The 13,829-nt window shown below is 48.2% G+C and overlaps 1 protein-coding gene across 1 annotated transcript; it reads left to right on the top strand.

The window, feature by feature from the left end:
- The first annotated feature begins 5,023 nt into the window (after positions 1-5,023).
- On the top strand, positions 5,024-8,180 carry pou4f2 (POU class 4 homeobox 2). Its single transcript, XM_028977265.1, has 2 exons — positions 5,024-5,778; positions 6,144-8,180. The coding sequence occupies exons 1-2, from the start codon at positions 5,569-5,571 to the stop codon at positions 7,089-7,091; spliced, it is 1,158 nt and encodes a 385-aa protein (XP_028833098.1). The 5' UTR covers positions 5,024-5,568; the 3' UTR covers positions 7,092-8,180.
- Positions 8,181-13,829: the final 5,649 nt, after the last annotated feature.

Here is a 13,829-nt window from a genome sequence, read left to right on the forward strand (position 1 = left end):
GAAGCTATTAATCTTTCCGCGGAGAAGAATAAAAGGCTTGCGAAAGCCTCGCAGACGTGAACACACACGCTGCTCTTAATAATCATGTGACACGCAGACACACAGGCGAGTGTGTGATGCGCTGTGGCATGGCAAAACTTTAAATAGGCTGTTTGGCATTGTCTTGGATGGAGGGGGGGTTGGGTGGTGGAGATCATTACCGCTGATGAGTGGGAGACCTGGGACGCGATGACAGTGTGACAGGAGAGAGCTTTTTAATTTGTCGGATCAGATAGTGACATGCCCCATCAGAGGGCCGGGAAACCTTTTCATTTGCGAACTAGAAAAGAGGAAAGGGGGTCAATTAGCATCAACCATTAGACAACCTATGACAAGCCATATATTATCACCTGGGACAGTCGGCCTAATGAGCGGCGGAGGGGATGTTAAAGCGCGTCGGACGGACCCCGTCCTCCGTTGATCATTAGGAAAAAAGCATCTGACGCGCACCTTCGCTCACCGGCACCGCAGGCGGCGGCACTTCAGCGTTAAAAAGCGGCTGCGCCGGGGTGAGGAGAAGGCGAGAGCGCGCGAGCGGCAGTCCTGAGTGGCAGTGACGCTGGACTTTGAAGCCGGGCCGTGAGAACCGAGAACAACACTGATGGGTTCCGGATGTAGATCCCGACGCCTTGCTTGGGAACGTCAGCCTTGTGCTGAATAAAGTGGCTTCGTTTCCCCGTACTTGACATTGTTTAATAGTGAGAGCAGTGCAGCGTGCTCAAAGGTTTCGCAGGCTTTGTTGCGCATTGCTGGGGAAATGCCTGCTGTCACTGATTTCAGGCATTTTTCGCACCAAAAGGTGTAGAAGAAAATAATCTGTTTTTTTTTTTTTCTTCTTCTTTAATTCGCTCTCAATCAAAGGCAAGCTGTTGCAGTGGGAATGAACAGCAGCAGCAGCAGACATTTTTCTTTGGATATGTAAGATGCTTGTGTCACACGTGTGTCTGCCTGACCTGTAATGGCAATGGTAGACAGTGCTGGGTGCCGCCACAGTGTATTATTAGACCTTTATATTTCATAGTTTATTACGTGCAAGAGCAGATGTATGCGATCACAGTATTTACTTGTACAGTACAGGCCAAAAGTTCAAAAAGCATCAAAACTATGAATGAACACATGTGGAGTTATGTACTTAACAAAAAGTGGAGACCTGGCCTCCACAGTCACCGGACCTGAACCCAATTGAGATGGTTTGGGGTGAGCTGGACCACAGAGTGAAGGCAAAGGGGCCAACAAGTGCTTAACACCTCTGGGAACTCCTTCAAGACTGTTGGAAAACCATTTCAGGTGACGACATCTTGAAGCTCATCGAGAGAATGCCAAGAGTGATCAAAGCAGTAATCAGAGCAAAGAAACTAGAATATAAAACATGTTTTTTGTTAAGTACATAACTCCACATGTGTTCATTCATAGTTCTGATGCCTTCAGTGAGAATCTACCAAAGTAAATGGAATGAAGATAAAGAAAACAGATTGAATGAGAAGGTGTGTCCAAACTTTTGGCCTGTAACGTATATCGGTTGGGGGTGATGGAAGCCAAAGTTTCAGCAAAGCGAGCGGTGAAACTCAGGACCGGAGACGGGACAAGGCTGCACACAATTCACCGGGGCTGGTTGAATTTGCGTTAATCGTACTGCGTTAATTGCGTTAATGACACCATAGAGAGACGAGTCGCCTGAAAGAACGAAGCACACAGAATGGTTCTTGTTTCCAGTCTACAGTGGCACTTTAGATCCACTGATAAAATCTCGCCAATGGACTTGGGGAATAAAGGCGTAACGTTTATAAAAAACTATTCGGAATAGCCAGATGCCGAAGAGATTTTTATTCTATGGTGCAATGGTAACGATAGAATTTACAGGTCCGTCACACCGTTCGAGAACTCCGAACCAAAGCGGCACGGCGTTCCCTTTCCTACCGGACAGAGCCGATCCCGGAAATCCCACTGATTTACAACTAAATTAATACTGCCACAAGCAGGGCTGCGATTTCTCATAATGTCAACAGAGAGACAATTTCGAAGCCACGTTCCCTCACTGTTGCATTATTTGACGGGCTGACAGGTGCTGAGGGCCTCCACATATTGATTTGGAGGACCTAGAGGTATGTGACATCATTACCAGAGCTGACCTTATTGTGCACTGCCCTGCAGCCCGTGTGTGTGTGTGTGTGTGTTGTGTGTGTGTGAGAGAGAGAGAGAGAGAGAGAGAGAGAGAGAGACAGACAGCAAATGTGTGTGTCCAGTGTCCCAGACCGTGGTATCGGGGGGAAATTGGTGGCGCGTTATTTGTTTTGCTGACCCCGACCCTGACCCCCCCCCCCCTCTCTGCGGCGCTCTAATCAGTCCCTGGCCAGGTTAAGCCCCGATCAGAGCGACACGCGAGGGGAAGAGCTCTACCGCGCCACGAACTGGCCTCAGACCAGCACTGGGTCGGTGAACCATTAGAACGGCGTCGGTTCCGGGCTGGTTTACGGACTGGAGCGAGATGTAGACATTTTACAGCAACGAGGGTCACGGGATTTTTACTTACTTATTTAGGCCTAAAAAAAAGTTTCTTTTGTTCACGTGCTGAGCATCGCTGTTTTTCTATGGCTCGTATAATAAAGGTTCAGATATAATGTAAGAAACATGTAGAAAATACATGTGAACAAGCTAGTGCAACTCACAATGAAGGCTGTACAAGAGCTTCAGTCTCGGCCAGTCTGTCCTTTCTTTTTGCACCATCAAAAATGTCACGTGTTCTTCGGGCCGCAGTCCAGACATCACCCTTCCAGCCTGTAGCTGCGCCAGGAGCGCACAGCGAACGTCCTTCATTCCCAATCTGAGCCCAGGACAAGTGTGCCATATCGTTTTCGGACGTTTCAGCCCACTTTGCGAGCCGCTGCTGTGAACCGGGGACGGTCGGAGAGGTGCTCCTTCAAAAGAGTCATCGGCCGGTGGACCGCCCCGCCCACTCGCCTTGCTCCCCGTCTTTTGTCACCTGGCTGACGTGTCCCCGGCGGCCGGGCCGTAATTGGGATTGTTAGGGGCTCGGGGCTCCTGAGGGACACTGGCAACACACACACACACACACACGCACACACACTCCGCAGCAAGCGTGCCTGGATTCTGATGTGTGTCAAAAAAGCAAACAAGTCACCTGAGCTGCAGGATATCAAACAGCGTTTTTACTTCTCTTCCTTTTTTTCCCCCTGCATTTGTGTGCAGGTGGAGTTACTCCTCTTCCTCAGTTCCTGGGAGGAAAGGCACAGCCGCTCTCTCTCTCTCTCTCTGTCTCTCTCTCTCTCCCTCTCTCTCTCCAGTCACTGGGACCTGGTGGGTGGGACGCTGCTGTCTGTCTGCAGGTACAAATCGAGGATGAAACGCCGATGTGTGCGAGAGAAGGAAGGGTCTTTGCCGGAAACCGGGGGTCCCTGGCTTGATGAGACCACTCAATCACCCGCGCCGCCCGAAGTGGGCGGGGGAGAGGGCGGTTCGAGGGCGCCCGAGGTCACGTGACCCCGGCGCCCAATAAATGACAATGAATCCAGAAAGAAAGAACGAAAGGGTGGGGTGCGGTGGGGGGGATCTATATTTGTTCAGCCAGACGAGGGCTGGCAGAACCCCCTCACCCCACCCGAATGCTTACATCCCACTGACGTCCACGGGCTGCGCGGCGAAGGCCGAATTGATTCCGTTGACGCAAGATGCACTTTTCGTCGCAAATGAAAATTTCATGGCGCGATTTAGAGGCGGTAAAATATGGATGATTCCGTTAAAGTTTCATGGTAATTCAGTCGCTCGCTATATGCACGCAGACAGCGATCGGGACCCGCGACGGGGTAAAACGTAACGTCAAGGTGTTTTAAATTTTTTTTTTTTTTTATAAAAACATTTGTAATATTAGCTGATGTCACAATGGAGAAATTCTAAATGCATTTTAAAGCTCTTAGATTCGTAATATTCTTTTTAGAGCTATTAGGTTTAAATTGATATTGAAATAACTACGTTATTAAGTTGTGTTCTAATTGTATGACAGAATTTACACATAGCAATTAAACCCTAATTTTGTAGAAGTAGAAATGGTTTGGAATCCAAAATTATCAATTTGATTTTTTAATTTTTTTTTTTTTAATAACTGAATTCGACTGAAATATATATTTTAAAAATTATACAAATCTTTCATTTTTATGGTCAGAAATTTTGCCGCCGAATCTTATATCAATTAGCTCATCTACTGGACTCGAGGAGATTAAACAAATTAGACAAGCCTTGTTAATTAGAATATGATTAAAGGTTTTTAATTATATCACTGATGAAGTAGCCTAATTAGTACGAAGATGTGATAATAGCCCGCTGCGACAAGAGTATAATTGTATTGGGTTTGCAATTAAATCCTAAAGACAGTTTTCGAAAAATCTCTTTTAGCGACATGAATAAAGTATTCCGCGCACAGACGCGCCTCTCCGGTGGCGGCGGATTCATAACGGCCGCGCCTTATTTATTATTTCCATAATTGCGGAAACTAATAAATTCGTCAAGGTGTATTACACGTCCAAATTCGATCGGAGCGCGCCGCGGGTGAAACGAAGTCCAAATCGAATCATCGCGCGGCGGCGCGCGCGTAATTGGTTGAAGGGGTGCGGGAACGGGGTGGGGGGGGGGGGGGGGGTGTCCGCCGCGGCCCTCCGCTCGTCCCCTTTATCCCCTCCGAGCCGACGGACGTCGGACGCAAAAAGCCGCAGCCCCTCTCCGGCGAAACGTAAACGCCGCCGCGCATGCGCAGAGTCTCCCCGGTGACGCGGGCGGCTTAATGAAGAATAATAAATCGTGAAAAGAGGGAGGGAGGGGGGTTCCAGGTAGCCGAGAGGGCGACAGTGTGTGTGAGAGAGAGAGAGAGGGGGAAGAGGGAGGAAGGGAGTGTGTGTGTGTGTGAGAGAGAGAGAGAGTGTGTACGTGCGTGTGCGCGTGAATGAGAGAGTGAGAGAGGGAGAGGGAGAGAGAGAGAGACGAACAGTTTGCCCTCCGCCTCAGACCGGCTTCAGATCGAGTCCCAGCTGCATTGGAAGCTGCTGAAGTAACGCGACAGCCGCCGCCGCCGCCGCAGACGCGGTTTTCGTTTCGGCTCCTTCATCTTTCGCTCGACGGAATCAAGGAGAAAAAAGGGGTCGAAAGCTCGCGTTTTGCGCTTTTTTTGCTTGAAAAAAAAAAACTTTGTTTTTCCTCTTTTCTCTCTCTGTCTCTCTCTCTCTCCGTATTTTCCCCTCGGGTTTGTTGCGTCCTGACCCGTCACGTGACCAGCCGGGACCGAGACTCGCGGGCTTCTCCCCGGGGCTCCACCTGCGGACTGCGGGGCCGCCGGAGTCCCCACATGCGCCGCCCGGAGACCTGGGACACCATCATCCTCATCACCACCATCACCATCCTCCTCCTCCTCCTCCTCGCGCAGTGACTCGACGCCGACTGGGCTCGAACTCGGCCGGCGAGAAGAAGAAGGCGGGGTCTCAACTTCTTAAAAAGGAACCCGCGGCGGCGCGGGCGCCTGCAAACATGATGATGATGTCTCTGAACAGCAAGCAGGCGTTCGCCATGCCCGAGCCCAAGTACTCCAGCCTGCACCCTTCCTCCTCTTCCTCCTCCACCAGCACCAGCCTGACGTCCAACGCGTCGTCGTCGTCGTGCGCGTCCTCGCGACACGGCGGCGGCGGTGGCGGCGGCGGCTCGGAGGCGATGCGCCGGGCATGTCTCCCGACCCCACCGGTACGTATTCTGCATAATCACCGCTTAAAGGCACATTCTGACAGCCCACTCTCTCTCTCTCTCTCTCTCTCTCTCTCTCTCTCTCTCTCTCTCTCTCCTTGCTTGATGTTTTTTTCATGTCTCCAACAGCAAATCACCCAACACATCCATTTTTCTCCCTCCCAACTTATGTATTCATCCGGGTTTGCCTCTCGTATGAATTTTTATGACCTGGGATGTTGCATGTGTCTGTGTCTCTCTCTCTTTTTTTTTTTTTTAGGATTCCTCTCTCCTTTTTTTTTTTCCGCTGGAAATGTTTTAAAACCTCGACGCGCAGCTCCAATTCCCCGCTGACAGTTATGTCTGCATTCTATTTGCAATTGCAGAGCAATATATTCGGCGGCTTGGATGAGAGCTTGCTGGCCCGCGCGGAAGCTCTGGCGGCGGTGGACATCGTCTCGCAGACCAAGAGCCACCACCACCACCACCACCCTCCTCACCACAGCCCGTTCAAGCCCGACGCCACCTACCACACCATGAACACGCTGCCCTGCACCTCGTCCTCCTCCTCCTCCTCCTCCGTGCCCATCTCGCACCCGTCGGCGCTGGCCGGCCACCACCACCACCATCACCACCACCACCACCACCAGCCGCACCAGGCTCTGGAGGGCGACCTGCTGGACCACATCACGCCGGGGCTGGCGCTGGCGGGGGCCATGGCGGGACCGGACGGCTCGGTGGTGTCCACGCCCGCGCACCCTGCCCACATGGCCGGCATGAACCACATGCACCAGGCGGCGATCAACATGGCCCACGCCCACGGGCTGCCGTCCCACATGGGCTGCATGAGCGACGTGGACGCCGATCCCAGGGACTTGGAGGCGTTCGCCGAGCGCTTTAAGCAGCGGCGGATCAAACTGGGCGTCACGCAGGCGGACGTGGGCTCGGCCCTGGCCAACCTGAAGATCCCGGGCGTGGGCTCGCTCAGCCAGAGCACCATCTGCCGCTTCGAGTCGCTCACGCTGTCCCACAACAACATGATCGCGCTGAAGCCCATCCTGCAGGCGTGGCTGGAGGAGGCGGAGAAGTCGCACCGCGAGAAGCTCAGCAAGCCGGAGCTCTTCAACGGCGCCGAGAAGAAGCGGAAGCGCACGTCGATCGCCGCGCCGGAGAAGCGCTCGCTGGAAGCCTACTTCGCCATCCAGCCGCGGCCGTCGTCGGAGAAGATCGCGGCCATCGCCGAGAAGCTGGACCTGAAAAAGAACGTGGTGCGCGTGTGGTTCTGCAACCAGCGGCAGAAGCAGAAACGGATGAAGTACTCCGCGTGCGTGTAGCCCCGGGTTCCGTGACCCCCTGACCCCCTGACCCCCGCCCCCACCCCCCGACCCCCCGGTAACGCGCGAGGAGCCGAGAGCAAGTAAGACCTCTGCTTTTTCTCTGGCGCCGCACCTTTTGACTTTTGCTGAGCCTCAATCAGAACCCTTTAGCACTGGTTTTAGTCCCTTTGTTCGGTTTTAATTTTTATTTTTTAAAGAGTGTACAGTGTGAAGAAGAAGAAGAAAAAAAAAAAACAGGTCCACACCCGAACCTGCTACAGAACACTTGGGATTCGGTTCCGCTGTAAATGATTCCGTCCATGCCTCGTTTTCTCATTTCTTAAAAAAAAAAAAGACCAGATATGGATAAAATATAAATATATATTTACCGTTTTTTTTTAAGCACTGAGTACACTTGGTCGCCTAGGACTGTACGTCTGGCGTGTAGATAACGAGAAGAGACGTGTGAAGAGAGGTCGGCCTTGTCTTTATTATTATTATTATTATTATTATTATTTATTATTATTTTCTAATTTCATTTCGTTTCGGGTGGGACTCGCGCTCCACCCTGGCTCTTATTCTTATCAACTATTTATCACGTGAGGTCATGTTTACTTCATTACATATTTATCGGGATTCCCTCCTCTGCGTTTTGCTCGAGAATTTTTTTTTTTTTTTTGCGTCGACAGCCAGCAAAGCGTGGGATTCTACAAAAAAAAAAAAAAAATTAAAGGACCATAAATGTCTGAGACTGCACAATCGAGAGATTTATCCAGATAGTCTTCCCTCCTCTGCAAATTATTTTTATCCATGTTCCTGGTTATTTATTTGTAGGAAAAAAATATTATTATCATCATTATTATCATTATTATTCTTATTATTATTATTATACGCGCATCATTACTGGGTCGTTGCTTGTTAATCTCACTTTGTAATGTTTTTCTTAATATGGACAAAAAAGAAGAAATGATCCATTTCATGGACGTATACGTGTATAATGTAAATAGTTCATGCTCACTGAAAATGAATAATTATGCGTACAGGTTTTTGCTGTATTACTGTTTTAGCTGAGGTTACTCCTTCCTGTGATGTCTGTTGCGTTAGATTTCCCGTCATTTGCTACATGTACATTTTCCGTTATCGTTTGATAATTGAATTGAAATATGTGTGTTCATTAAAGAACGAATTTTATTGAATGTTCTCCGTGGATGGGTTTTATTTTTCGCGGCGACGGCGCGTGGGCAGTGCATTTTGTTTTTTACCCGTCATCTCGGTAAATATTTCTTTTCGGCTTTTTTATTCGCAGCCCCTCGGAAGCCTACCTGAGAGCAAATGCTAATATTCTATTACAGTCTAATCAGGGGGGTCCGTGGAGAGGCTGGGGGTCCCCCGGGCCCGTCCCGCCAGATGTCAGGCCGCCAGAAAAACAGCTCGCCTGCCAACGCGCCGAGGCCCATTTAAATCCACAGTCGACGCCCCTCGCCCGTCCTCCGACACCGGCAGGCTTTGAAGCCCACCTCGGATCACGTTTACGGTAGAGACGGTAGAGAGGAGGGGGGGGGGGGTGGGTGGAGGGAGAGAGAGAGAGAGAGAGAGAGAGAGAGAGAGAGAAATTTACATTTCTGCTCTCGGATTGTCATCTTTCTCAAGATCTGTAGGCGTTCAGCACCTTGGACAGCGACTTCCAAATCTCTGTTCCTCACTTTCCAGCTTTTCATCCCCCCTCCCTCCATCCATTCATCCCTGCAGCTCAGATACTACTCAGATGCACCTTCACTACTCAGATACACCTTCACTACTCAGATACACCTTCACTACTCAGATACACCTTCACTACTCAGTTACACCTTCACTACTCAGATACACCTTCAATACTCACATACACCTTCGTTCTCAGATACACATTCACTACTCATTCACTACTCAGATACTCCTTCACTACTCATTCACTACTCAGATACACCTTCACTAATACTTCACTACTCAGATACTCCTTTACTACTCAAATACACCTTCACTGCTCAGTCACTACTCAGATACACCTTCACTAGTATTTCACTACTCAGATATACCTTCACTAATCCTTCACTACTCAGATACTCTTTCGCTACTCATTCACTACTCAGATACACTTTCACTACTTATTCACTACTCAGATACTCGTTTTGTACTCAGATACACCTTCACAACTCCTTCACTACTCAGATACACCTTCACTACTCAGATACACCTTCACTACTCAGATACACCTTCTCTACTCCTTCACTACTCAGACACACCTTCACTAGTCAGATACACACACACTAAATAACGGACGTTTAAACAGATCATAATTTACCATGATTTCAACACTTGGCATCACATGATTTTCGGGTTATTATTTTACGTCGTGTAAAATGTGACGTCAGACGCATTTACGAACGCGTTTTTTGTAATGACGCTGATTGGGTATTGATTAACACTCGTGATTAATTAAAAACGCTCCGCTCCCGCTGAGTGGAAATCAGTTCTCCTAAACGAGCCGCGCACTTAACACGCGCGAATTATTAAATTACACATCGAATTATGAAAAGCAGGATCATTACTAGCTGTGAGTAAGTGATCATTAGCCGGGACGGTTAATTACTGTCGGTCACCGCGGGTCGGGCCGGGAGGGTCTCGGCGGGAATCTGCCCGACCTCCGCGAATATTTCACCTTCGGAGGCGCGTGATATCGAATCGATCCGGAGAGAGGGGCGCGCGTGCGCGAGTTGGGGGTGGGGGGGGGGTGGAAGCCGCCGCCGGATTTGAGGTGTAACGAGGGTCTCGGAGACGCGGGCGGTGGCGGTCGCGCGTTTCCTTTGTTCTAATTAGGCCCCTCTGCCCCCCCCCCCTCTCGCACCGCCCTCCCTCCCCCCCTGAACATTTCCCCCCTTTTTCACAGGGAACCTGATGAATTTTTAATGAAGCCCGCGGCTGTCGGCGCTCCGCCGAGGGACCCTTCAATAGAATATTTCAACTGTACATTTACACCCCGGCCTGGACGCTGTATTCACATTTCACGGGAGACACGCGTCCCGCCTCGCCGGTGAGTATCTGCCGCCGTTCCCGTTACTGTTCTAAACGCTTTTATTCGATTCTATAATTAGCTGTTATCAAAGGGTCAGCATCTGAGGCATGGCAACGCACACTCGGCCTCTCTCTCTCTCTTTACCTCTCTGTCTGTGTGTCTTTCTCTCTCTCTCTCTCTCACTCACACACACACGCAGTCACATGACCTTCTGTGATAGGTCCGCGCTTGGCTTCACAAATAACAGGCCTTGACTGATTGAGGCACTCGGGGCATTTTCATTTTCCCCAACATAATGAGCACAAAAGACCTATTTTGGGTAAAAGCAAAATCGAAATAAAACAATAATTCTTTTAAATTCGAATATTCTACTCGTTGTGTTAAAAAAAAAAAAAAAACATGTGAATTTTGTCTATGATATTCGTTTCGTTTATACACACACACACACACACACACACACTGGCATTTGGACTCCCGGTGCAGCCAGAGCAACACGTTGCCGATGAAAGTTTCAGCAGCAGCAGTCTGCTGGGGATGAAATCATCATCATCATCATCATCATCATCATCATCATCATCATCAAACCTTTGCAACCTTTCTTTACAGCAAGCCCATCAACTTCATCCACAAATTTTGTGTGTTTTTTATCTTTATCCAGGCTGTTTTATGTACAATTACGAAAAGTTATTGAAAGCAGCTAAACGTTAAAAAATAATCAAAATGCTCAGATTTATGAAAATTGAATATGAACATCCCTGAAATGTGTTCGGAAACGTGTTCGGCATTACTGGGTCGTTTGAGCGATTTCTGAATGCAGTGGGGGTGTTTTTCTGAAAGACTTGTTAATAATTAATGACAAAATGGCGCTGGAAAAGAGCATCGATAAAAAGACAAACCTAAACGAAATTATAAAAAAAAAAACACGATTTAACGCATCAATCAAAGATTACACACACGAATGACGTGTTTTTATTTACCAGAATATGTACAATTTCTCAAAAAGCTGTGGACGCTTGTTATGCGCCGTGATTTCGTTACAAAGGAATAAGAACGCGCCTGCCCCGTTTTCTCTGCCCACTTTGAAGTCGTTGTGTGACGTAGTCGTCGTCATAATAAAATAATAACCGTTGAAGTTGGGTTTCGCCACTGTCCGACCGGAAACGGTGTGTGTGTGTGTGTATGGGGGGCTGTTCCAGATGAGTGTGTGTGTGTGTGTGTGTGGGTGGGGGGGGGGGTGCTCTGACAGGCGGACCGATTCATCACGTCTCAGTTTATACAGAACGGAATCATTTACATAAAGTCCTTAAGGCAAATCACGTTGGGGCTCTAATTTATATCTGATCGAAAATTAGCCGTCATTATGCGCCCCATTAGCCGCGTCTTTAATGTGCTTCTAAGCGCCATTTGTCAAGCTGCTTGTTAATATCCTTCAAGTCTTTAAAGTTGAGAGCTCATTAAAGACTCCACTCCCCGCTATTTCTGCTATTTTCCGTTTTTATTTTTATTTTTTGCAACTCGAAATTTTCTTTCCAACTAAACAAAAAAGAAATCTAAGTATAATGCAAGAACATAAAACAACAAAAAAAAAAAACGATTGGTATTGAACGTACCGGCTGCATGAAAACACCCCACACGACACCCCAACACAGCATAATTGTAAAAAGCAGAAAACTGTCAGATGATCGTACAGAACCCGCGACCAACGAACGACCGAACGAACCTGCCGTTAATGTAACGTCGGCGCGTGCTCGGCGTGCTCGTGCCCCGGCGGTCGTAATTAGGCCCCTTCCTCCCCGCGCCCCGGGGTGGGGTGGGGGGGTGGGGGGTGGTGCCCTCCGGGCGCGCGCAGTAACGGGAGTAATTAGGACGCTGAAGGCGCGATGTAAATAACGGGAAGGAGACAGTGACGGAGGACGGGGTCGCGCGTGACGGGACGCCCCGGGCCACGACAGAGCACCGGCACCGCCCGTCCGCGGAGGGGTGAGGATGAGGAGAAGGGCGAAGGCCTGGTGCTGTTAAAAAATTCATTAGCCTCGTCACACTCGAGGCCTGTGTCGATAATCATAAAATTACATAACCATACCAAAATAAAAAAAAGTGGATGTTCGGACCCCAAATGATCCCAAATGAACATCAGGCGAGGTCAGATGTCGCCGGGGTCGCGAGGTGTAGCGAAAAAAGATTACACGACGATTAAAACGTACAGGGTAAAAACGCAGTGAAAGTCTCTTCTGTCGCCTCTGTTGGTGACAGTGCTGTCGCCTCTCCAGCACTGCGGAGCGAGACCCGCTAAATAACTTTCACACGTAACATAATCGGGAACATAAGAGCTGAGATTCATTCTATTTTTTCCGTCCGTGATTTGTTAGGTCCTTTTTTTCCCAGTCTCGCGTTTTGATCGGTTGTACCGAAGTATCGATGAGATTTTCGTCCAGCCAAACTGAGTTGAAATAATCAAAAACGCTCCACATGCTGAAATATTCATCAAATGCACCAATAACCTGGAGCAATTAAAAACGTCTGTGCATTTGAACTGTAGAAAAGTAAGTGTGTGTGTGTGTGTGTGTGTGTGTGTGTGTGAGACCCAGCATTGTGCTCAACAGCAGCAGAGTAGGAGCTGAGGAGGTTCACCTCCCTCCTTCTGATCCCCTCTCCTGCTAATGATAGTCAGTGGAGGTTCCATCCCACAATGCCTCGCTGCATTCCTTCATGTTCCCTGCGCCTGCCCCATCAGCACCTTATCACAGGGACTCCAGATGCTGACTCAAGGAACCGCTGTGAGGCGTGGCTCCAAAATATCATTAAAAGGCAACAGCAGGAACCTAGACACAATACTAACAACAATGCTTTCAATTCATTACAGACACACATTTCAAATGTTCAAATCCAATGCTTTCATGGTATATATAAAAATGAGATTTTCCTCTGATTGGTGAAATATGTCTTAATGAAGCTCTCACACCTATAGCGCCCCCGCTGGTACCTACTGCTACTGCAGGTCCATCGTCATCACTACCTCTCCAGAATTCCAAACCATTCGGGACCACCAGCGTCACTCGGACTTGTCACATCATCTTAACCTTCAACTGAAATGTTATATTTACACATTTAAAACGAAGACAATTCTCTTTTAACAAGAGATTTTTCTGTGGTCTTTATTACCAAAAAAGTATTTGGCAGCCACCGATTGTGCAAGTTGTCCCACTTCTGCTTTCACCCTCCATAAAGCGGCTTTACAAACCTTGATAAGTCACGTGCACTGTGTAGTGTGTATCACATTTGTCATCTTCACTTCACTTCTTTTAATGATGAAGAAAAAAATCACATAGCACCATAGCCTAGTTAAAAGACATGAGAGAGACAAGAGAAGATGACCCTTTATTAGTCCCACAAGAGGAAAATGTACATTGTTATGGCAGAAAGTAGACAGTACAAGATAAGAGCAGCAAACAAAACCCCCAAAATAAATAGCATAGAGACTATGCATATATTATTATGTAAAATGTTCACCATACAAATAAATAATCTGGAAACAACTGTGGATAAGTGTATTAACATATGTATGTATTATGTACATATGTTAATACACACAGACAGACAGACACACGCATACATATATACACACACACATATATATATATATATATATATATATATATATATATATGTGTTTGTGTGTGTGTGTGTGTGTGTGTATATTTTGCACA

The sequence above is a fragment of the Denticeps clupeoides genome, chromosome 4 (assembly GCF_900700375.1).
Source record: "Denticeps clupeoides chromosome 4, fDenClu1.1, whole genome shotgun sequence".
In the NCBI taxonomy this organism is placed as follows: Eukaryota; Metazoa; Chordata; class Actinopteri; order Clupeiformes; family Denticipitidae; genus Denticeps; species Denticeps clupeoides.

Excerpts from the sequence above, each read along its gene's own strand:
- pou4f2 (XM_028977265.1), top strand. The coding sequence starts at position 5,569 with ATGATGATGATGTCTCTGAACAGCAAGCAGGCGTTCGCCATGCCCGAG. Across the intron at positions 5,779-6,143 it reads CATGTCTCCCGACCCCACCG|AGCAATATATTCGGCGGCTT; the intron begins GTACGTATTCTG and ends TTGCAATTGCAG.